Source organism: Diadema antillarum, unplaced genomic scaffold (genome assembly GCF_040938485.1).
Source record: "Diadema antillarum isolate AM-2024a unplaced genomic scaffold, OU_Dant_1.0 scf00000028, whole genome shotgun sequence".
Taxonomy (NCBI): Eukaryota; Metazoa; Echinodermata; class Echinoidea; order Diadematoida; family Diadematidae; genus Diadema; species Diadema antillarum.
The window spans coordinates 3,144,466-3,171,109 of NW_027270917.1; the positions used below are offsets into that span (position 1 = coordinate 3,144,466).

The 26,644-nt window shown below is 38.3% G+C and overlaps 1 protein-coding gene across 1 annotated transcript in view; it reads right to left on the minus strand.

The window, feature by feature from the left end:
* The window catches only part of LOC139736728 (core-binding factor subunit beta-like), a 74,863-nt gene that overhangs the window by 32,474 nt on the left and 15,745 nt on the right, over nt 1-26,644 (minus strand). Inside the window, exons 4-5 of the mRNA XM_071647458.1 lie at nt 20,028-20,144; nt 18,977-19,090 (exon numbers count right to left, since the gene is read on the minus strand). Coding sequence (XP_071503559.1) covers nt 18,977-19,090; nt 20,028-20,144 — 231 coding nt within the window. The remainder of the gene's footprint in view (nt 1-18,976; nt 19,091-20,027; nt 20,145-26,644) is intronic.

Genomic DNA, 26,644 nt, shown 5'->3' on the forward strand with positions numbered 1-26,644 from the left:
ACTGAATTCAAGCCATGCGATCGTACAATAATCGATGGCACTAGACGGGCAGGGAGGGTAATAATAGATGTAGGCAGGCAGTCCTTTTTAATGCCAGGTCAGGGTTCGGCGTAAGCAAACTCTTATTGTGTGTCGCATACGCTCCTGAATGTTTCACATCAAAAAGAAACACACAGACACACACATGTGGGCAATAGAAGATACATTATTTGGCTTTAAATGATGTCTAATGTACATGAAAAAAAAATTGGCAGGAAAAGCTACTTGCAAGCGGTGGAAACGACGTTGTTTTCGCCGTGGAAAGCCGTCACAATACAATCGAACGTCAAAAGAAACCCACCGAGAAAGCAACCCGACAGAATGAGATGGTGTAAAGGGCCCATCCAGGCGTGAAGTCACCAATGTAAGGAGTTTGGTTTTGGGAGAAAGAGGCAGGGAAAATCTTATTTGGGGCTGGTTTTTGAAAAGATCTCAAAGAACAGACAGGCCCATAATGGCTTGACCAAAAAAAAAAAGGAAGAAGAAGTAATGTTCAACTTAACGATTCAAATTTGCCGGCACTAAGCAGTGAAGATTAACCACCTCAGACATCAGCCGGATGTTGCCGAAACTAACCGAAATTCGATCCCTGTTTTTCAGCAAGAAACTCTTGCAAGGTCTTTCTGTTTCAACGCAATTTCATGAGAAAATGAGAGTTGACATCAAGAAATTGTGTTTTATTATAAATACAATATGGTAAGTGTGTGCACATGGCACGCCTCACTAAAGTAAAATGTGTTGTGATACCAATCCCTTGGTCGTAGGAACGTGTCGTAGGAATAGTACGTGTCAGACATTATCGTTGACATCGTCCAGTTTGGAAGAGTGTCGTCCGATCTCCAAACCAAAATCTGCAAGTAAATCTTGCAATTAAAGAGTATCAGTATATCGCATCATGATTCGAGCAACAAGTAGCTTTCGCATTCTTTACTGTATGTCATGATTCCATGTGGATGTTTGTTTGTTTTTTACCTGAATGTATTTCACTTAGTGGGTGATTTTAAGTGCACTGTCAGGGAGCTAAAAGAAATTAAAATCTACAAGAAGAAAACAATCGCAGAGAGCATAGCCACGTCAGTTAAATCGTTACAGGACATAGTGTCTACACGCTAGGTTTATGAGAGTAGAAATCATTTAGAAGCATAAATTAAAGATGCCTACAACATTTAAGTGGAATAAGCTCTGTGGAGACTATCAGTGTTTAGATATCTTTTGCCAGAATGAAACTGAGAATTTCCATCCTCTAATACAAATCTCAATATGTTTTGATTTGACTTGTATATTAGGGACATCAGCAGCATTCAAAGAAGAAGAAGAGGAGGGAGGGGGGGGGGGGGGGAAAGAGAATTTACAAAAGAATCCTTGAAAGTGCCGTCCAGCGCTGACTCTCTTCAGTTCTAACAAGATGGCGATTTCAGCGCGTCACCTGACAGTTAACTGAGAGTGTCAAACCGGGTGTCTCGCGCGGTGGGACCATTCGCGATGTCAGCACCAAACCACACCATTGATCACACGTCCGGCTTGGAAACCAAAAATGTCAATTAATCTACTTATTTTGGTTGATGCTCCCCGCTCGATCCGGTTTTCTCTTCTTCTTCTTTTTACCGAGGGGAAACAGAAACTTCAAGAAGAAGAAATGCTGGGCTTTGACACCCCCAGGTCTTTCTTGGCTTTCCGATTCCGTAATGAAGTTGGACGGGCATAATGTGGTTAACCAGGGAGACACCTGGGAGACAGAGAGGTATTACCAGCGCATCTTGGTAATGCGCGTTGAGTCCTCCAGTTACCATGGTTACATCCAAAAATGGAAGACTGTATAAATCTTTTTCTTTTTTCGTGCCTTCATCTCCCGAATCATTGAGATAAACCTCAAATGATATTACAAGCGTCATGGCGACTTAGCGAGGACAGTATTAAAATAGACTGGAAATATTCACATATACCATATACCATATACGGTTGGAGTTATAAGGTGGGGATCGTCACGTGACTGCGTCACTAACCAATGAGAGGGCGTTATTAGTTGATAGTCCATGATATCCGATCAGAGAGATCACAATTTATTTTTACCTACAATGTTACTTCCGCATGCTTGATTCACTACCTGAATCACCTTCCAATAAACTTAGGATCCTACAATGATAATATGCCTTTCTGGTAGCGACACAACATTGTGCTTAAGTGATGCGAGTTGTCCATTGTCGCCTTTATATACACGATGAACTCTGACAGTTTTCATTATCATTTCATTTAACTTAATAGAAATTAATAATTCACGTGTTGTAGCTCCCGAGACTTGTCGACGACTACATCATTTTTGTCCCTTTACTGACTGCTTTTGATTAAATCATCACTTTTAAGTGTGTGGAGCAGAGTAATTGTTGAATGTTGTATATGGTACCAACTTGCCCACACATAACAGATAACAGTGAATCTGGGAATTTCGTACATTAAAAAAAAAGGCCGTAAAAGCTTGACCTCGAGAATGACAAAAAAAAAAAAAAAAGAGGAACGACTAAACACCAAAAGCACGGCAAACTGAAAAGACTGTTTTAACAGCAGATTTGAAACAGGCTTGGGACAAAAAAGAGTGAAATGAAGGCAGTGGATGTACCGAAATCACTGGGCACTCCAAGACTTAAGCTCTCATTTCATAAGAATCGCAAAACAAGGTTCCTACTACTAATAAAGCATGGGCAACGAATATTGCTTCCATTGCTGTGGTGTATTTCTTAAAAATGAAAAATCCCCATAACTGGTACTTTTTAGACATAACTCGAACTTATTTTTATCACTCGAACTGATGCACAAAGTTGTGCAAATCTGTGTAGCTCCATCTGTCGATCAGTCTCTGAATGTTCGGGTACTATACATCTTTCAATCTTTCTGTTCTACCTCTCTTAAACTCTTCTTCTTTGATTTCTCCTATCTTCAAGCTTTTTTGGAGGCAGAGAAAAAAAAAGAGAGAGAAAAGAAAAGAGACCCGGAGGCTCTTGCAACTTCGAATAGCAACAGCGCAGCGATATACACTGCAAAACTCAAACCACGTCCTGACCAACAGGCTTCAGCTGTCTCATGCCCGCCTGCTCCGCCCGCAGGCCCCGCCACGTCGCATCGCTGAATCGCACGAAGGTTATCGAGGCAAGTTGAATGACCGCGCAGCTAATCAAGCGCTTAGAGAAAATGATGCACTTAACACACGTGGGTGGGGCGGCCCCAAAAGTACAGCTCTCGGTTCACACATTTCTAGCTTGGGTTGAGTTCTGCGTGACTGCGTGAACAGAAAGTTCTTTCAGCGGATAACAGACAAACAAAATACACAAATCCGCACGTTCCTTTGTCGCGAGTCCATTCTTCTTTCTTCTGTAATTTCGAAGGCACTTTTGACTGGCATTGTTCCGAGACGTGTTAGCGTGTAGTGGTCCCACATGCAGAAAACTGGCTTTCATTTTGAACGGCGTGGTGCAGACAAAGCATGCGCAAGGCGTATGCTTAGATGAAAGCGGTGTCAAATTGCGCACTAGAGTTATTGACGTCCACTTTACCGGTGCAGTCTCCATACACCCCCTCCCCCCCCCCCCCCCCCTCCTTACTCTCACACAGGCACACACCTTCTTACCCTATAAATGTGGCTATACATTAAACAAAGGAGGCATTTTCGCGATTCAAAAATGTAAAAGGTAAGAACATTTCCACTGCGTACATCATGACGCATCGCATATTGATTCCCCATTCCACTCATTCACAAGGAGTTGGACATAATATTATTGTAAGCCGCGCAACTTTCTTGAGTACGTCGCTTAATATTGTAGCAGCGGATAATCCAGTATCGCAATTATGCTACCCGTAGAATGTAGAATATATAAAATAAGCCATGCGAATATACGACGCAAACAAAGTAATACATAATATTGGGCCCAAATACATTAAGTTAAAAAAAAAAAAATGTCTTTACAAATTTGCGGATATGAGTAATATATATATATATATATATATATATAATATATATACATATATACATATATATAGGCAATTCGCATGTAGAATATCCATGTTGCCAACACGTGGACTACCTTATACATATATATATATATATATATATATCAAATAGACAAATTATTTCTCATTTGCAGCTGTCAAAAATCATAATATACGAAGTGTCTTTTCTCTTGAGGGGAGAAATGTACTATATATATATATAATATATATATATATATATATATATATATATAGGCCTTAAAATAAACTGTAATCCCTGGACTCGGGAGTTATACCTGTGTGAAGGACGATAATGTATGTGAGATAATATTTAGGGAGCATTATACGAAACTGCATTCCTGCCAAATTGCACTCTTTATTTATCAACTATTGCCCGACCGGAATCCATGTTGCCCATCCCTTCCCGTATTCTCTATTTTGTGCGAATTAACTGAAAGTAAAATCACTACTCTGAAACTTGGAGTAGACGCCGAGGTTCCAACTTTCATATTCGCCCCTACATTAAAACAAAAACAAAAACAAAAACGGGCAGCGTTTCGCAAACCTGGACGGCAAGTTGACCGTTTTTCTCAATTCAAATTATTTCCATTTTTTGACATTAGATAGCGGAACTGACTACAATCTGAGAAGATACTAGTATAGCTTTTTCTATGTGTCTATGTGTCGTGTGTGTGTGTGTGTGTGCGTGTGTGTGCGTGTACTTGTGTGTGTGTGGTTTTTTTTACTTTCGTTTTCATAAAGTCGAACACATGTCTGTGTGAATTTCGTTGTAAGATGATTACATTATACGATTTGAATGAAATCTTAATAAGATTATTACGGGGAAAAGTGTGTGAGTATGCTTGTATGTGTGTGTCTATGTGTGTGGTCTGTGTCTGTGTGTGTGTGCGTATGTGTAAGTGTATGCGTGTGTGCGGCATGAGAGCTGTATAATTACAATGCTCACATGTGCCGTCAAAGAGTTGTAACAATAAGTCTAACTCATTTGCTTTACAAAATCACGCCTGTTTGGTACATGGAAGAACCTTTGTTCATACGTAATAAGACGATATAATGACAACATAATTTTCCTTGAGAATTCAGCTGCGTTGCAAAACAAGACATTAAATATTTTAATTTACTTTAAAAACCTTGCTACAATATGAAATGTTTATTTTGTGTTTCACGTCTATACGAGCAGTTCTTATACACCCGCATTTCATATTGATACCTGTGCGAAGAACAAGTCATGAAAATAGACCGTAAACACTAATTGACCGCGCCAAAACCGAAATCGTTGTTCACACCGCAGATAATGATGAGTATATAATAATCTACACGTAGTACTCTTGTCTATCCCGTTTCCCTTGTTATGCGGGAGGATATTACACGCCATGGTAACGTTTTCAAAATCATATACACAAACCAGAATAACATTTTGTGGGCCTTATTAATAATTTCCTCTTTTGTGGTGGCGAATACTCAAAGAACGCACTCACACACACACAAAAAAAAAGTGTGTAGGATTAACCGTTAAGAGTTGAATCATTTTCTTTCTGGAGACCAACCTAGACAGACTGTACGACCCCTTCCGATTTTGATATTTGCCGACCTCAAGTTGACTCATATTATGCTTCATGCAAGTGCTGTCAACGGGCAGCGCTAATCAGCACATAACATATTGGGCCTCGATCGCCTGGTGGATCTTGCTGCTATCGCATCCTACAAAGGAGACGGGGCGACGTTGATATACGGCTATAGCCACTGAGTCATAGAATTCGCAGACGAGACAAAACCAGAATACGTAGACACAATTTGATAACGAAATACCGGAAATGTAGCTTGCACGCTTCGCTTTGGCTTTGGGTTTTTTCTTCATCTTCTTCAGACGAGTTGGAACAAGTTTGCGGCGAGCGAGAAATGGCGTGATTTTACAAAGGAAGTTTGGCGATTTGACACACACACACACACACACACACACACACACACACACACACACACACACACACACACACACACGCACAACAAAAAGATGCATTTTCACTTTTGGTAATGGTTCGTGCCTAAAGCACGTGACTAGTGGTTTAGCTGGACCACTCATCAACCAACCAGGAAAGTGTGTGCTAATGACAAATACTGTTAAAAAATAAAAAAATTGAAAGGTGTAGAGATGGGGGGGGGGGGGGCGGCGGTGTGGAGCCGGGAAATAAGTATATAGACAAACAGATAAATATAGCTAAGGAAATAGAGGCTGGGGGGGGGGGGGGACTGACTGACAAATCGGCAGAAGAGATATTAAAACGTTTGGCCAGAAAACTCTTTGTCCATGACTTTATGATTCCCATTACGGTTTGATCATCAGGGGAAACACAAAATGCAATCAAAAGGAATGATATAAGCCAATACATCATACCAAATGGCCTATGTTGGTTTTTAAGCGCACTAATTCTTGATGATCCCCCCCCCCAAAAAAAAAAAAAAAAAAAAAAAAAAAACCGATATGTTATGCCGGACCATTACCTACAACGAATTGTAAAAAAAAATAAAACTGAACAAAAAAAGAACCGCTGTAGTGTTCTGCTACTTTATTACAGGTTATGTTAAATCTGCTATTGACCAGCAGAGTGGTTCCTTTGACAGTTTGTTCATATTTTCGTTTGATGTTTCTTCGTTTTATTCGTTTGTTTTTCGTTTATCACTAGATCGCAGTCTCACTTTAAAGGGTTAGGTTGTTAGGGTGATTACGGTTTCAATATACAGAACATTAGGCCTACAAGAGCAGCAAAGTTAAAGGGCAATAACGAAAATGGAGAAACTGATATGTCCCTTGGGACAAAAGAAAGTGAAAAATGATTACTTTTTTTCTTTTTCTTTCATTCATTTCGATAGCTATTTGCTTCGTCTGTTCTTAAAAAAACCGAACAAATAAACAATTTACGTGTCCTCTGATTCATAATTTTTCTTCACGAACCAGTCAGTGACAACTGTGAAAGTTAGTATATGATAATTATGTTTAAAAAAAAAAACACTGCAAAATTCTCTTCTTTACCATGACACTGCATCGCCACTACTCAGTAGTATGTTGATATGCAACTGACATCAATTTGCTATTAAAAAACAAACAAAACAAACAAAAACGGAGATATTATTCCCTCATTCCTTTGTTTGCCGGTCGTCATCTTATACCGTCGCGCATGATTTCCTGTTTAGGATTAAGCGACATTGCACGTTTCGCGATGAGTAGTCAGAATTAAGACCACTGTTAAACAACGTTACATCATTGAACATTCTGAGTTGAGTTACGAAGATTCTGCTAGGATCGAAAGCTCAGAACCCTTTTGACTCCATTTGCGTGGTATTTATCACATGCATGCTATCACTATATCTAAAATTACCTTTAAGGGCGAAGGCGCAAATACGACAGAGAATAACAGTAAATTGTTTCAAAAAAATGCCTCTGTGACATTTATCTATGCATATTTCGACAGTCAGTCAGTATTTGTCAGTATGGGTAATTTTGAAAAACTTTAAAACGCTTTAGTGTTTCTTTATACATTAGTTAGACCAGTATGGCCTAGACGGCGCCGTCAATTAAGCCAATGAATATACAAGGTTTTCACTCGTAATATTCGCCTGATATGACGGGGTAGCTAGGTGGTTGACAGTAACGAGCTTTGTTGGTTATTACGATTAGAATCAAAACATTATGATAATCATAGTTTGACACCATTATATCATTCACATCATTTACCATAATTACCCCTCAATTTCAATATTGACACTGATCTCAAAGTTACGACAACACCTCCACTGCACATCACCCTCACGCATAAATTATCTGAAAATGTTTTGATCCTTCATATCCTTCTATAATCCTGAATGCTTGAATAATCCCCGACAAGGTCAAGAAAATTATGTCGTACAAATGGCACTAAGCAGAAATCTGGATAACTTGCCAAAGACCGTAGCCGACTTTAGACTTGAAACAGTTTTATTTTCCGTACATAGAAAGCATACTGTTCTAATAATTTGACTGTCAAACTTTTGCTTGTGAAAATAATATCCTCCTCACTTGAACATTATATCCTTCTTTGGCATTGTGGAAAGGAATACAATCTCGATACATTTTGTTTATGATTATTCAGTATAGCTGCTTTAAATGATATAGTGAGAGGACTCCATGTTTATACCATGATTTCCGGATTTGCGATAATGTCACGATTTTCTTGTCATCAAGAAGATGAAACCGACAACCGCCACTTATAGTTTCGCTTGCTACCCATGTGCTAAGTAGCACATACTTGCCCCACCCCTGTCGGGGAGGGGAGGGGGGGGGGGGGGGTTAGCCCTTTCTGTGCCAGGGACCTTGGAGAGTGTGTACAACGTTATGTTTTCTGCGCCGATTGCCACTCCGGATATACACACACAGAGGGTAAATAGAAAATGACGATGCGTATATTATAGGGGAAGCAAACCTGCTCGTTGCTTCAGTTGCTTTCAGTTGATATCCATTTGCATAATTATAACATCACGCATGCCGACACCTCAATCATGATCTTGTCATAAGCTAGTGCTAACTTTCTCTTCATTACCGATCTGAAATAAAGCTATACTATGTTTGTGGATTGGACGAATTAGGAATCATGCGTCTGTTATGCAAGGAATGTGAAATATGTATAATGATATGCCGTTTTTGTCTTTGAAATATGGAGCCTGGCATATAGGTAGAATCGCAAAAGTATATAGTAAGAGCGTTGTGGCATTTAAAGTGGTGAGTCGATTTATCAACATGTTTTGTTCGCTACTACATAGTTCCACCTATTATCACTGTTATCTTCAAAACGTCATTTAACGCCGAAAACAAGACGTCGAAAAAATATCGTGTCCTATGTGCACAAAGAAATACCACCAGCGTGACTCACAAGACACAGGGTACAAAGACACCACTGTTTTCCTACCTGGAAATCTCAAAGTAAAGCATTGTTCAACGAGAAGGAGGGGGGGGGTGTGAGTAGGGTGGGAAAGAGAAAGAGAAATACCGAAAAGAGACCACATCTGAAGAGAAGCAAGAAACCACAAGGAGACAAAAAACTGGAGCGCGCGGTTTCCGAGGAATTCAACGACGAGCGACTTCAATGTAGTCCTCCATTTAGACCGTCGATCAGATAGCAGACGACATTTTTTCAGTGCGTCGAGACGGTGAATCCATCAAAGATAACAGACGAGAACTTGGTTCGATTACCTAGGTCAACAGAATGCTATGCAGATTATATTTGACAGACGAATGAGATGATCTATAAATAAGTTTACCGAAGGGCGGGTTATTGAAAGGTCAATAACAAGTAAGACGTGCCTTTTGGCGCCATTATCACCACTTTGAAGAACATGAGAAATACGTCTACCTCCTATAACACTGATGACACTAAAATGGTGCTATATATACCTTCGATCTATAGACAAAACGAAAACTGTCACAGGTAGTAACTCTATTTGCTTTACGATCCCAACACAGCGTCTCAAAATTTCGCTCAAGAATGGCTTTGCCATATCGCATCGTCAGATATCAACTCAATTATTTCACGTGCTTTGTATAAAAATGATTCCTTGAACACAAAAGGAGGATGAAGAAGTATCTAGGAGGATAAAACGACAAGTCTCAAGAAAAATACACACGATCCCATTGTCCTAATAGATTAAATGTGGCTAGAATAATACTACCACATCGATTGTCATCCTAGATTGTGTGTGGGGAGCCGCTGTTTGGTATAAAAAACAAGAGCTAGATAGCGCATCTTTGATCAATGATAAATGCAGGTGGAGAATATAGGCCCTATATCATTATATGCTTCTCCATTTAGAGAGTAAACTCGTTTGATCTACGAAAGAGAAACAGGCAACTATTGATTGAGCCCCCCCCCCCCCCCAGTATCCCCTGCATATGTCTGGAAATGGGAATTCACGAGGTCACATAAGCACAGTTTAGCTTATCCTTCTATGGTATATGGTTAACTGTGTAACTATAGCGATAACTTTTATAACCGACCCATCCTAAATACATTGTACATCTTCATACAGTATGTTTCCGTGTACCCAGTGTACGGATGCCATCTTTTTCTACTACTGTGCTATTGGTGAAAATAGAATGGTGACAACTAATTATAAACAGTGAAGCGTAATTGTGTGACACTTCGTGTATTTTAGATCGTTCAACACGACGGAAAAGCAGAACTGTTGTCATGGTTGTCTGTACATTATACTGAAGTGACTCGTGAATGAAGTGGAGGCCGAACAAGCCAACCTTGGCCTATTTCATTACTCATCTAACATTTGCATTCACCAGAAAAAAAATACACTCGTGATCATAGGACGGGTGTATATGCTTTTTATAAGGGTATCCAAGTCATACCAAATCTGACAAAACATAATTTATAATGGACAGACGGTTCCATAAGAGCGTGATCAAAGGTGATCGTGTAGATTGGCACAACAATGAAAATTTGATTAAAATCTGATGAAAAATTAAGAAAGCTGTGAAATTGTCAAGTTTCGCTAATTCTCACGAAACAGTTCTTGAACAGTCAATATGAATATACAAATGGCAAATTGATGTCACCACCTCACAACTTGCCATACAGCTTATACATAAAATTTAAAAATTCTAAATATTTTTAAATTTCAAACTCAAATAAGCCCCAGTCTCAAATCCTCACATATCTTACTGACCACTATTCAGAAAGATATTCAACGAGGAATAATATTATGTTTTACACTTTTATAGCAGAAAAGTTGAAGTTCAGTCATTTTTTGGTACACGATCAATTGGATATTGTGAGGTGACGACATCATCAGCTCACTCATTTACATATTCATATCAACCGTTCAAGAGCCGTCTTGCAAAGGTATAGCAAATCTTTGAAATTTCATAACTTCCTCATTTTCAATTTTCAGTTTTTCCAATTTAGACGAAACTGTCACAGTTGCGCTATGTGTTATCTTTTACTCTTTCTTTTCAGACTATAACATTTAAAGGGTATGGCTAGTAACTGATCAGTGGGAATCAGTGGGAATGTTGGGGGATGATTTTTCCAATCCTTGTGGGATTCATTTAAAGAGTACATTATATATCTATTGTTGTGTAAAAAATATTTGCTTCAGAACGGTCTCATATTCAAGTAATGTGCAGTTTAATGCCCCGTCACTGTACAGGCATGCTAACCTGGAAACATTAAAGTGCACATTACTTGAATATGAGACCATTCTGAAGCAAATTCAAGTAATGTGCAGTTTAATGCCCCGTCACTGTACAGGCATGCTCACCTGGAAACATTAAACTGCACATTACTTGAATATGAGACCATTTTGAAGCAAATAATTTTCACACAACAATAGATATATACAATGTATAACGTACTCTTAAATGAATCTCACAAGGATTGGAACAATCATCCCCCAGCATTCCAGATGATTCCCACTGATCAGTTACTAGCCATCCCCTTTAACTGGTTCGGAATTCCCCTAGAACAGTTCTTTCTGTTTCTCGGAACATGTGATGCAGTATGCTCACTTCACTCTCACTTCATACTCGTCTTTACTCTCCTATTTCATCAATATACTATCATTACATTAATAGCACATTTTTACTCGTCCCTTCTATCAGAGGTACGCCAAGAAATGCTGTAATTTCGATATTACGCGTTATAAGTCTTATACCTTTTTGTAAAACTACAATAACCTCAGTATGTATGCATGTATGTATGTATGTATAATAACAATTATACAGATATTTATAACGCGCAACATATCCATGCAAAGGTGCTCAAGGCTCCCAAAAAATAATGTTTATAACCAAATACATGATCAGACGGTATATAACATATACGTTTCAGTAACGGCTGCAACATATTCCTCCTCAAAGAAAAGTAGACCAAATGTGCATTTTTAGTTTTCGCTTGAAGTCATTGACAGTGTCACAATCCTTCACGGAGTCCGGGAGTCTGTTCCATATGATATTTAGAATTATATATATATATTATGTGTGTGTGTTTGTATATATATATATATATATATATATATATAATATCTTATTCTAAACTTTCAATTATGTACAACATCTATATATTACTTTATTGATGATGCTTTTACCTCAGAAAGAAAACAATAACAAAAGCCATTCCAAGTCACATGAACCTCGCAGCAATTTCAATTTTTGTCATGTTTGAATTGATACACGGGAACTTTGGGTAGATGATATTGCTTTTTAACAGTTTCATCCAAGGAAATGTCCAGAATAATAGTATTCTGTTTGTGCTAATCTTTGATTGACAACCTTTCATTCTTACAAATATCAACAACACAAAGAATTTCCGCCAAGCCCTATCATTCCTGACGACGTGTAGTCCACAGATTTCTCTCCCCACGTTATGACATACGCTGACATGATACTTTCGGTTGGACAGTCTGTCGAGAAAAAACCCCCCACCATTTTATTTGAATGGATCATAATGAAACATAATTTATGTCTAAACCAAAGGACTGGCATTAAAGGCAGAGAAGTTTCATACACTTAATGACAGTGGACAATGAAGGCTAAATATTGCACAGATAGTGATATGGTTTCCTGGAGGTAGTTCCCACCTCGAATTATCTATTGTATATATGTATATATATATATATATATATATATATATATATATAAATATATACTTATAGATACGATATATATTCGTTAATTTAGGATTATAGATGTTGAAGTTGTGTTATCAATTCATACTGTGTGTGTGGGTGGGGTGCGCGTGTGTATTGTGTGCATACATTAAATATGAATGTGTTGTCATGTGAAATTTATACAAATCAAATAAAGGGTATTGAAAAACAAAGAAAAAAGTATGTGGGTGTGTGTATGTGTAGGCTACATGTTTATTATGTGGGTTACGCCCTGTAGCTGCACGTAATGTCTCGATAATATATACAAGAGTGAAGGATAAGCTTCAGTGAACCATCAGGGATACCATCCCTATTCATCGACTAAAGTTACTACAGTCGATTCTTTCAAATATCTTGTAAATCATCCGTGACTTGCCATGAATATAAAGCATACCAGATTTGACCATAGTTTACCAGCGGAGAGCGTGGTGGGATACGCAGAGATGACTATCATTGTGTTGCGCGGTTTTGAGATAAAAGCTACGAGATATACTGTATACGCCATATATTTCGCGAGTCTAAATTTTCGCGAATCGGGACTTCCCGACAATTTCGCGAGTGGTTAATTCGCGATCGTGGAGTCCTGTACTGAACGGAGAAATATATATATGCGTACGTCACATTCATATCGGCATTAGAGTCAATATTTTCGCGTGTTTGTAATTTAACGAATAGCAGCTGACTCGCGAAATTCGCGAAAATAAAAACCTCGCAAAATATTCGGCGTATACAAATATGCTGGGTTTTGGAGTGTGCATGTGTGTGTGTGTTTGTGAATGGGTTTCGTGTTGATATTGTTGTTTACACATTAGTTCAAGCTGTTAATCTGGTGCTCCAGTCAGCACATTTTTCAGAAAAGAATTAAAGTATTTCTTAAAGCTAGTATGGCAAACACGCTGAACGTTTATTCAAATCATATTGACATTGCATAATATGTTATTCTTGCTTTTAATGGAATGATTAGCACACGGTTTTGACAAAAATGCTGGGTGCTGTGTTAGTGTTTATCCTACTGTATTTTACCGTAAACTTGTTCGCGTAACCTATGTCAACAATGCCGGGTACAAATCTTTGGTATGTACATTCATGATGTAGGCCTACTCTGTTAGTCACGGTTTAATCTACGTATGGTTTCCCGGAAAAGCCGTTGCTGTTATCTGTGTATCTAACATTGCGCCACCATTCAATAGATTAATGCTGCATATAGATTAATGCTGAAAATGCACATGGTCGTGCACTGTATAAGTGACACGTCTTCATCGCTGTCTACAGCTACAGTAAACGCCCGCCCACCGCGGCGGGCTTCTGAAGCCGACCGCTGGTATTTTATGATTCATCCCGGTGCTATGTCGCACATATCGGTCTCAAGACAGTCAAGTTTTGTTGTTGTTATGGTTTTTCTTTTTATAGCTTCCCTTCAATTTTACACGACTACCCTAGCAGGAACTCTACGTATGATATTAACCCCAAACATTAAAAAAAAAAACCAGCAGAATTGTCAAGGTTTGTTTTCGTTCATTTTATCTACTCAAAATGTTGTTGCTTCCTTTGGTTTAAATGCCGAAGACAATGATAGTATACGATAATGAATGACATCATCAATGATATTAATGATAATGACTAAATCATTCAGAATTGCTCACTTACGGGCTGAATTACTTCATGATATATTTCAAGTTGCTGAATTTGAAAATGAAATTGTTTGGAATGATTAAAATATAAAATGTAAACAGATTATTATATATCTTTCTAAATAACATGAAAAAGTGTAGTAAAGATAAATCATTCAATTGAAATGGATCATGGAAAATTATCTGATATCGTGTTCTTTCCTCTATTTCAGCATGTAAATATTAAGGCAGCTGTCCCAAGGTTTTGATTTGATAAGTTGAAATAGTAATCAGTTTGAAAAAATGTGATAATCAAATGATATAAGATGGTAGATAGATTCAAATAGACAGTGATTTTTTTTTTGGCATCACAACATCAAAACGAAGCAGTTTTATACTTATTTGGTTGATTTAACAAGAATCTTTTATCCAACAGTGTTATGTTTTGGCAAGAAACATTGAACCTTTCCAGAAGAATATAATCGTGTAGTAGATTGTTTAAATTCAAATTTGGAAAATTATTTCATAATGGAGTAAAGCTATAGAATTTCAATTTTCCATTGGATTTTACCTTTCAAGGAAAATCTAGTTCGATTGAGGATCACATCAGATGTGATTTGTAACCATTGTAAAGTTGTTGAAACAGTTGTTCGTGCTTTGTTGCATTACCCACATGTAAATTGACCCTGGCAAAAAAAAAAAAAAAAAATCAATCGTTTCATCAGTAATCAATTCAATGTGAATATCAAAATTGATGAGGGAATGTTATCAAGTGGTTATGATGTTGAAAATGAAGATGTGATTCTCTCGAACGTAATTTTGTTTTTCGTACAATTCACGATATATCAATATGTAGAGTGTAAATGTTGCTTACTCAAAAAAATTATGTTTTCAAATTGTTCTTATTATCAGAATTCAAAAGAAAATTGATCATTAATTTGAAATTTCTTGTAAAGGGTAACAAAATTAAAGGTAACTAAAGAACAATATAAAGAAATACAAATTTTGTGAATTGTGAAACTAAATCTATTTACTACGCAATTATGATATCAGTATGATTACGGTATTTTATTTGTTTGAACGTTGAATCACCTCAATAAAATAAATACCACTGTGAAAAAAACACCTCAATATTTCCTTTTCCCCTAAATTGAAGTTCATGAAAAAAACACATAATATTGGAAAAATAAGTGATAATATTTCTGAAATTGATTGATACTCTTGTACAATGAAACTGTTTTTCCTTAATTTGCCTCTGCCAGCGGGGGTATCGATTTCAGGTAAGATCGTTTAAGTCTTTTCCAATGGGTGGTTTATTAAGAAAACTTCTACAATGAGTTCAAATGTTTGGAAATAGAAAAGGCTTGTGATGAAGGCAAAATCGAGGGCATATTGTAAGATCAAATATTGCCTGTGTTTCTTTTAATTATGGGAGAATTGTGATATGGAGGCAAAATGGAAAGTATAATTTTGATATTACATATTGCCCCGTGTTTCTTTTAATCATAGGAGAATTGTGACGTAAGTGTTCTTTTGGAGTTCAGGTCACATGTCGGGAATATAATTTGCTGAGATGCTAATAACCTAATACGTTCTAAACTTTCATTTTGCAAAATATAAGATGAATTAATTTACTTATGCAATTTGATTGAGACTTAAAGACCGAGTATTTTAAAAGTACATAAAAATATACTGTCAAGTACTATTAGTTACAGGACAAAAAAAAAGCTGCTCATGTCTTTTTTCCCTCTCTCTCTCTCTCTCTTTACCTCTATCTATTTCTCTTCGTGTGACTGTAATACTAAATACGTATATATGAATATGTGTATATGTATATCATTTTATGCATGTATAGTAATATGTATATATAATATATACATATACATATACATATATATATGTATTAACATGTACATATACATACATATATGTATAAATCATGATAGATCCCTATTTATAAATACATAAATATTCATATTTGTGAATATATGAAATATTCATATATGTATATGATTATTGACGGCATCAATTTGGTCTTTGTTTCAATGCAGAGTCATTTTCCTTTCGATGAAATTGTTTTTGTTTGTTTGTGGGTATTTTTTTTTTGCGAATGATAAGCTATTATTGTAAAGTTCAACTGCCTTGGTGTTTGCCTGTACCCCGAGATACCTTTATAATTATCTCCGTTTCTGAATATTTGCATGTTCATCACTCTTTATGTCTCATTCCCCTCCATTTCTTTCTCTCTCAATTTCTTCCTCTCACTCAAACGGTCTCTCTCTCTCTCTTTCTTTCTTCCCTCTCCCTCATTTTCTATTTCTCCCTTTCTCCTACTCCTTAAAGCATGCAAACAAAAATCCTAAAATTTAGTGACATCATCCACTCAGTTCCATACAATCCTAAAATGAGCAGAAATCTCAGACAGCCAAACGGCTAAAGAGATAATTATGAATTATCATCTCATTATAAATCGAATAAGTTGTTTTTTTTTCCTTTGTTTTCTCGGAAGCAGATTACAGGTATTTTTTTATAATGTTTGGAAATAATTTAAACGTTATAGATATTAATACTCAAATAGAAATATACATTCTTGAGTGATTGGAACTCTTAATCTTGGGATAAAAAGTAATAGAGATACAGACCAAATACAGCAAGATCACAATCAGGAGAGGTATGTTTTATGGAGGCATAATTTATGACCTTTATTACTTACATTTCGAGATCTTGTTAAAAAAATGTCGGTACATTTCATCACTAAATCACGTACCAGGAAGACTGATATATAAGATTAATCTAGTGTTTTAAAAAAATCAGTACAAAAAAGAACAAAACAAAACGCGATTCAGCACCTTCGTTTCATACTAGCGAGTCTTTCGATCAAAAACCTCAACTTCACACAATGCGTCTTCGTGAAATACAATACAATTACTGAATTGCGACGTAATATTGGGTTACAACTGTGAATAATCTGTGCTTAATTATATATTGATAGACCTTCCGTAAGTGCATTACACTTTCTATGTGGTTGTGGGAATAAAAAAAAGAGAAGATATTAGCGACAATAGTTTCTCGATTGTCCAACAGCTTCGAACATGGGACGAAATTACGAATACATCACATTATACCAATAGAGAAACCACCACTTTTGTCGAGTGACTAATTGAGCTGTTGGAATCAATTGAAAATATAAATAAAAGGCTCTCCCATTCCTGTGGTGTACTTTTCCTAAAGTATCGCTTCCTGTGTGAATGAACAATGCACACGTCACTTCCTGTCCATTGGTTTTTATCAGAAAGAACAAGATGTCTGGCTACGTATGGCAACAAAAAAAAAAATCCCATCGAGATGTAGAAAGGTAAGAAACCATGAGACATTTCCGCGTCGAGCACATCGGCTACGAAAGAGTGCAAAATAGTGTCGAACAAGAATAAAAGAGATAACTATGATGCCAGCTTGCTACACACCTGTCGAAAGTTTTTTGCTGAACTTCGGAGAGAACGTAAAGCAAAATGTCGTCTAAAACAGCGTATCAGTTTGATGCATTGTCTGCGAACTACTTCAAACATAGATGTCTCGGTGACTTTGAGCCATTGTCCATATCATTTCAAAGCCTTAAAGAAAACAAAATTAAACAAAACAAAACAAACCACGGGAACAACGTGGTTTATATCATATCTCCATACAGAACAAGCACTACTCTATGTACAAAAACAATGCTTTTTTTACAGTACATCAGCAGGTTGAAACCGAACATACAGACTACGTATTTCTTCCAGAAGAAATAGTGCGAACGGATATACAAAAGCAATATTCACACGGCGTGTCGTCCACACAACATCACTTTCAGCATCAAACTAACATAGACCACAGACTAGCTGTGTAAAGTTGCACTTTTCCATGGAATCTTGGTCATTTTCGTCGTTGTCTTAAGCTTTTTTTTCCCATCGTAAACACCGTGCCTCCTCTAGTCCATGGGCCGATGACGAAACTGTACGCTCGCATAATTTGCGTTGCATACAGTGTGGCTCAAAAAATAAATTATGACTTTATACATACAACATATTATGAACGATGGCAAAGTTTATAAATATACATAAATACATGATAAAAATAGGCTATCCGTTCAGTTGAAATCTCCGGCATCAGGAATCATTTCGTCACATCTGCTTACACACTCAAGGAGAAACGAGAAAGTTCTCCAGTGTGAAGCACAATCATACATACATACATACATACATACAGACAGACATACAAACATACACAATAGATAACAGACGGAAGAAGAAACACAACGAACAACGGGAAAAAAAAAATCATGAACAACTACACATTTCAGAAACAACTAAATTCCAGCGCAGGGCGGCCCCAACTCTCCAAACAACAACCAGGACACCAACTGCTCCTCCTCCTCCTCCTCATCCTTCTCCTCCCCATCCTCTTCTTCCTCCTCCTCCTCCTCCTCCTCCTCCTCCTCCTCCTCCAGACGACGAAAGGCTACATCGTATATGGCACAGATCACGGTTCAAAGGCGTTGCCATAGCAACACGAGTCATAATTTCCATTTGTTTTCTATTTCGTTTGACTTTCGTTCTTTTTTTCTTTTTCTTTTTCTAGAGAGAGAGAGAGGGTGTGGCTCAAGTGCTCACCTCTGTCCCCACCGCTCGCTCGATCTCTTCCCTGTGTAACCTCTGCCTCTCTTCAAACTCTCGAAGCCTCCTATTTTGCTGCTCCATCGTGGCGCGGTATATCATGTCTTCTTCCTGTTATTCAGGAACAGGGGATAGATGGAGAGGGTGAAAAATATATAATAATAATAAACACATAACGAATAAAATTATACGACAGATGACAGTGAGCAAAAACAAAAACAAAGATGACGCAATGAGGTTATGCTATCGTATACGTAGACTTGTTATGCTGGTGGGTTTTAAAGGTCAAAGTGTCATCGGACTGCCTGATCTGACCTTTTAATGACCGTCATATTCATTTTTTCCCGCTAGGCGCTCTGTTCTGTGTGCATAGCACGTGGACCTATAATTTCATCTTCCTTCTTGTAAATAAAGTTATCTGCATGCCACGGAACAAACACTCGCATGGCGGCGAAAGACGCAATTCCTAATATAAAATATCCCCTCTTCAGCTGTGATAATATGGGGTAGTTTGGAACAAAGAGGAGAGCCTTCAAAACAACGTTTGCAAATAATCATGATGTCATTTCTTTTTAAAAGCTGCGTGTTAATACGGTTTATGTCAAAGAGTCTCTTCGTCTTTTTTTTTTACGAGCAAAGTCAGTGAGAATAATTACAGAATCACGATCCGTAAAAAGTTATGACCAAACCGCATTTGTTAATAAGATACTTCCATCCTCGGCAATAGTGAATTATTATGTTATTTCTTAATATTTACGACAACTCGTGTTATATTTCGTTATAATCATTACCATAAACCTGCTATCATCATTTAAATTAACAAGAACATTGCCAAGGAATGTTATTTGACACGAGAAAAAAAAGAGGAAAAGTGCTTGTATACTCAAGCAACTATGATTCATGCCTTGCATAACACAGATATGCTTCTTTAGATTTTCTTTTTGCCTTTTTTTAGGAAACACCCAAGGTGACAATAAATTATATTACTTGCTGTTTTTTCTTGGACTATTTGTGTAATGTGGAGGTCGGATGAATGGCTCTGCCTTACCTTGGCTCTTTGGGCATCAAACTCCACATAACCAACCCCGTCTAACCGGCTGATGTCTATGCAGCCTTTCCATATCACGCACACACCGTTGAGGATGAATTGTGACTTCAGGTTTACCTTTTGGGAACAAGTGAAAAAAAAGAGAGAAATTGACTACACGTTAAATAATTGCGATGAGTTTGGTTTTCTTTCTGAGCTACAGACGGAGCATCACTTCACTGGACTGAGGGTTGATTGATAACTATACAAGGGAAGGGAACGGCTGCGGTTATATGTTGTTGTGGTAAAGCTCTTTGTTTGTGTTGTCAGTCCATAACATGTTATCGACAGTTCTTGCTTATTTCATTGTAACCATATTTGAAATGGAGAAGCAAATAATAACAAGATGTTTCACAGGAAAAAAAAATCGGCACCGTATAAACTAGGTAAACATAGAATAAAAGTAATAAAAAAATAATAATAATAACAATGAAATGTTATCCGGAACAAAATATTTGGGGTGTTTTGTTTGTTTCTGGGTTTCTTTTCTTCAGTATAGAACTTCAAATTAGCCAAAAGTGCATTATGACTCAAGTGTAGATGACCACGTGAGAGCCATCTAAGGCAAATTCATCTCAGCTGCCTGAAACTCTGAGACAGAACACGAACGGAGCACCACCGCCAAACAGTCGGCGTGACTTCGGTTTGCCTCACCCACTAGCTCTCCGCGTGGGACACGGCCGATGGCTGCAGCTCTTTGGTGAGCGTATCGTACCAATAACCATGGCAATTTCCCCTCAAGTAATAGGGAGGGGGTGACATGGCAGTCCCTCCTGCCCATTATTACTGTCTCTGTATGCAACCCTATGTGTTATGTGTCTGTCTGTATTTCTGTGTTTGTATATGCTTGTCTGCCTGTTTGTCTCTGGGGGTATCTGTGCTAAAAAGGCTCTCAATCATTGTGTGTATACGAGCGCTGTATATCCTCAAGTGGCATTCATTCTAAAAGCGTAATGATTTTCCGTACAGTCATGCAAGTTGCACGACAAAATATTATGCGATACTCCCCGGTCAATGACCCATTCATCTCTTTGTGTGTGTGTGTGTGTGTGTGTGTGTGCGCGCGCGCGTGTTTATGTGTACATGTGCTTCGATATAGGAATAAAGAATTAAAAAGTATGCAAGTAAAGATTTAAAGTTCGTATTAGCCGTTTGAACAAAGTGGGTTTTTTTAATCACTCATTTAAACTGCGAGTAATAACTAAATATTTATTGCGAACTTTTACATGGCAAAGTCACTTAGAAATAAACAAACATATTGCCAGAAAATGCCCATCGCCTTGCTCTCATATCAAGGAATGATATGTGTCCCATAAACAAATTCCTCAGATGCTTTGCTCTTTTCATGGGATGACAAAATTCAAATCAAAAGATTTTGAAATTTCCTCGAAAATGTCAGACAAATTGAGAATCCTGATAGCTATCCCGAGTATCACTTAATTTTTCCCCATTTCATTTTCATTTTATTAAGTTATCCGCTGAAATTACACTCGCAAAATACATTTACAATGCGGGTCAATAAATAGTAACAAGTATTTGAAAATTCAGTGTATATAGACTGAACTTTAAAAAAAAAATCATGATACAGAATGGATTTAAATAAGTGTAGAGTATATCATATTCATATCGGAAAATTGAGATAATTCTCTGCTCCGCGAGTCCATGCAATCTTACCCAGTGACGCACTTTTTTTGAACACAATATATTTATATTTCTCAAGATGTCAATAACTTGATATGAAATATGAAACAAATGATAAGCATATGCAAAGGGTGAAATTTCACACCGCTATACTGAAGTCCATAATTGGCGCGCACCTCATTGCACTCTTTTTGTTTTTGTGTTTGTTGTTTTCTTTTTCTGTCGGTGACACCACAACACCGTAGCTGCTGACGGAAGAAAGGGCGGACAAAGCGCGGCGCTCGGCGAAGTGACGTGGGCTTCTGTACACCGACAGGGAGAGCGGCGTGCGGGTAGTCGAGTGTGAAATTGATATTATTCATAAATTTTTCCTATGATCTAACGACTAAGAGAGGAATTTTGACGGAAATGGTTCTGCTGACACTGATTGGCAATCAAGAAAGCGTGTTCGACGTTCCAGCTACTATAACGACGTGTCAAAGAGACCCGTGCGCCGTATTCTCATTTTTTTCTATTTATTCATTTTGTTGTTTGATTGTAAATTCCCGATTCAATTCATTGTGGCTAACTTCACATTATTATCATGTTTTGGGGTTTTTTTGTTGTTGCTGGATATTTTTTACGTTTTCTGTCGTGATGGATGTTGTAATGAATTCACGACGTACATGTTCCTCCGGCAGAAGGGTCTTATAACAATCTTGCGGTTTGTTATTAGGAGGAGACAGCACTGACAAAATATAGGTTTGCCTCAACGTTCGACATTCACCGTTATGGTTATGGTAATTATTTGGTATATATTGATATCTTTAAAAAAGAAAGAAAGAACAGCTGATTTCATTTTTCACTGGTAGCCAAACAGAAAGATCTGTTAGAGTTGTATGAAGAGCAAAATCACACTGAATATGACATGGCAGCACTTAAAAGATAGCAGCCTTCGATTGCCATTGTTCTGGTATGTTTTATTACTTCTTGCTAACGTTTCATTCATTCATTCAGTCTTTTTCTTTTTTCACTAGAGTTGTTGTTTGATGTATAGGATATGTAAAGCGATCCATAGCCTGAAAATGCCTTTGTATGACTAATGCGAATATACACAGTGAAGGTTGTGCAAAAAACAAACATATTATAAACAGCAAACCAAATCAAAACAGATCATACCCTCACAAGCTTGTAAAGGAAGGTCTCACCTCCATCTTGGTTTGTCCGGGGGAGAGGGGGAGGGAAGGTAAGATAATGGCCGGATGCAAGACGAGTATTTTTGTATTTAAACGTTGTAAACAATTTGGGAAAATATTCTGACAACCCTAAAAAATAAGCTCATCTCCTGATAAACACAGGATGACAACCACGCAATCACGTGAAAGGACAATGGCTATTGAGAGGCCGAACTTTCTGCAGCGAGAAAGGCGTTGCGCCATTTTGTTGACAAAACTATTCTGACTATAAAAAAAATACATTGCCAAACACACACACTCTACAGCTAGACCACTACTACATCACAGCAAGACAGTCAACAAAGTGTTTGAAATTGGTTCATCAAGTTTAACACTACAGTCATATCGTTGGCATTCATGCTTGCGTTATCACTCATTCGAGGATATAATGTTTTTGGTTTGTTGGTATTAATTTTTCCTCCAGTTTCCGAGTTCGAGTTGAAAAAGATGCATGTTCGTTGCCGGAACCGTCATCTGTATCTTATTTCATTTCGATACTCCTCAGTTTAACGACAGTATAATAGACAACTGAAATATGTTTGTCTGGACGTTTGTATATACGTAATTATATTATGATTGTATATATAATTTGCTTTTAGGTGGTTTGAAAGTCGATCTAACTGCCTGGCAGTGATACGGTCTGACTGATGCAATGGTTCAGTAACTAAACAGAGATAGAAATGTCCATAATCATACTCGACTGTCGTCTGGTCCTGTGAATACACAGCAGAGGGAAAAACAGGAAATGAAGTAGCCAAAGTTGGAGTTCACTGAGCATGATTTTGTAACACAAAGCGTGAGAACTTTTTTTCCAAAGGGATCTGATGATGCTGACAAAACCGCGTCCGTATCTCGCCACGAAGTACTGAAGGAGAATGATGAAAAAATCCGATAATAAGAGCGCCTCACAGCAACGACGGAAGATCGGGTCATTGTTTGCAAGCAAATGATACGTATTATGTCATAATATCCTCACCAAATCTCCGGAATGTTTTAAATTACATCATTCATGGTACAGGGATAGTAACCACACCTGATTTGTTTTGCCCCACTAAATGAGTATTTACTGAGACATGTTGTGAGACTTATAACGCGCGATATGCCCCGGCAGCAGCAAGACGACCGTAGAGAACGTTGTCGGCCATTCGTTTCGCCGGCGAAGGTCGATGCGCGGTTGCACAAACACGAACGACGCCCTCTCAAGAGCTCAAACAATAAAGTGTTTGTGATTCCCAGAATTATGACGCATACAAACGTCGTCAGCTACAATGGGTCGTGGGCAGTATTAAGGGTCGGTGCAATCCAGTGGTACACCTATCATATGTACGTCGATATCATTATCAATCGGGTAGACGGAGCAGAAGATACGTGTCAACTACACCATGCCGACTATTAATAGGCGCATTAAATTATGGCACGAATTATGTCTCTTCGCTATACAAGATTGGCGTTTAAGCAGCGCTGACTGGGAATCTTGTATTCCATTCAATCTGACCAGGGGGGTGAGAACGCTATTTAGAATTTGCGACCTTTAGCGACCTTTTGAATCACCTAACCCCATACTCTGTATACTATACCCTACAGTGTACACTGAAGACTGTCAGACAGCCTCACGCTGGTACTTACGATATATAAAATATGAATTAGGCAAATCGCACTTACGCTTTTGAAGGACAAACAACTACCGCCCCCTTCAAAAAAAAAACACAAACAAAACTAACAACCACAAACAATTGAAGAAACAATTCGAAAATTTGCTATCCTGAAGTTTTAAATTTTTCTAGATACGAAAAAGAAATATCTTTAACGTTAGAATTAAGACATGACTCAGAATTGAATACCTTAACATGTTTTTTTTTTTTTTTTTCGTTTTTTTTTTTGTAGTCAGATATATTTTTTGGGGAAAAGTATAAAGTTTCACCCTCACTTTGACAAATGGTAATCTTCAGTTGCATATCACTGTAATCAAATTTATGATTGCTTCCCCCAAAATTTGGCTGGTACACCCACGATTAACCTGCCTACCTCTGCCAAATAGATGCTAAATGAGCATCTTCCTAAATGAGACAAGCAACAGTCGTGTCATTTAGAGCAATCGTTCTACCGTTTATGTTAATGCTGCTCCGACGCATTACGCATTACCCTGTGATGTTTGTTTTCTCGAGAACAAGTACCATTCTGTGGTCATTCGATGGTCAATTTATGGAATTGCTTCGGTCAAGACTGTGGCCTACGAGTGACCGACAGAAACATACTAATGCCACTTCAATAGATTTGAGTACGTCTATGCGGCTTTATGGATGAAAACATGATAGATTTGTTTATCAACAGCAGAGCAGGCTATATCAGCTAAAGTATAACTCCACTCCCAAAACATGTTGGAGAAGAAGAAGAGGAAAACGTTGTCCGTGAACATGGGGCAAGGAGGGAAGGGGGGGGGGGGGAGAGATACGAAAAGCTTCGGCTATGAGGGAACACTTTCATTGTACGCACACCCTGTGACTGCCGGTGAGGAAATCAGCATGAGCAGAAAGTGAAAGTGTAGTGTCAAACATTCAAAGGGCTAATTGCAGACGATATGTGCCCTGCTGGCTTCGGGTAATTACCCCGCGTCCCGCGTGGCCGTTTTGGAAGCGGGTCGCACTTGGAAGAAACCTTGTGCACCGGTGAATATACGGTCCGTCGGTGCTTGCGTGGGCGAGCGAAAAGAGAGAGAGGAGGGAAAAAAAGAAACATAGAATATAAGAGAGACGGTGAGAGAGGAGGAGAGAAAGGGAAATAAAGAGGATCATGCGGGCGATTCCGCGCGACGAATTCTCCGAAACCTCGCTGCTATACTTCCGGCCGGCCAGCGATGTCAATGCCCGCTACCTACTCTTTCCATCTCCCCTCCCCCCGTGGCTCCCGTTGGTTCACAGACCAATGTGCCGTGCCGCACTGCCCCTGACTGGTATACTCACTCCCGGAGTACATGACGTTGTGCGTGCGTCCTGCGACCCGTAATTCAGAAACCAATCATTTGTGAAGTCTCGTTTTATACCTATTGATTTCCTTCCGCACTTCCGATCCGCCAATTGAATAGAATAGAGGGAGCATGCACGAAGGAGAGGGGAAAAAATAATACGATTTCATGGCGAAGGGGGGACAATGGTTAATTTACAATCGCTCTCGCTGTATGGAGCGTGCTTGTATTATTAATGGCGTTGGAATGGAAATAGGAGTAGTCACAATACAGACGTGTCAAAGAGGAAAATCTATCTAGTCTAAACGGCAGGATGTGATCTATTGGCTTCGATCTGTAGTCAAGCACGGAAGGCATTTTCCGTAGCGCACTCACTTCTTGGCGCGAAGAACGACGTGGGATGCTTCTCCGATGACTCCTCCACTTCGGCATTAGCTAGCAAATTGCTTCGCCCTTGTTAGCGCCACTAGATGATGGCGAACGCAAGAATCTTCTTGCAGCAGAAAAGGCATTCTGCATTTTTTTTTTCAACTACCGAGCGAAATGGGAAAGAAGCCGTCATATCGCGTTAGGCCTATTCATTTGTGTTTTTATTTGAATCGACGCAATTTGATAAGAATTTCATGAAATCAGTGCAAACTAGCCCTCAACTGACAGGCTCAATAATTTCGGCTACTTTGAGTAATTACGGGAAGGAGTAGCCCACGCTGTCTACATAATTTTCTTCTGACTGCGATCTCGCTCTTGCTCTTGGTTTTCAC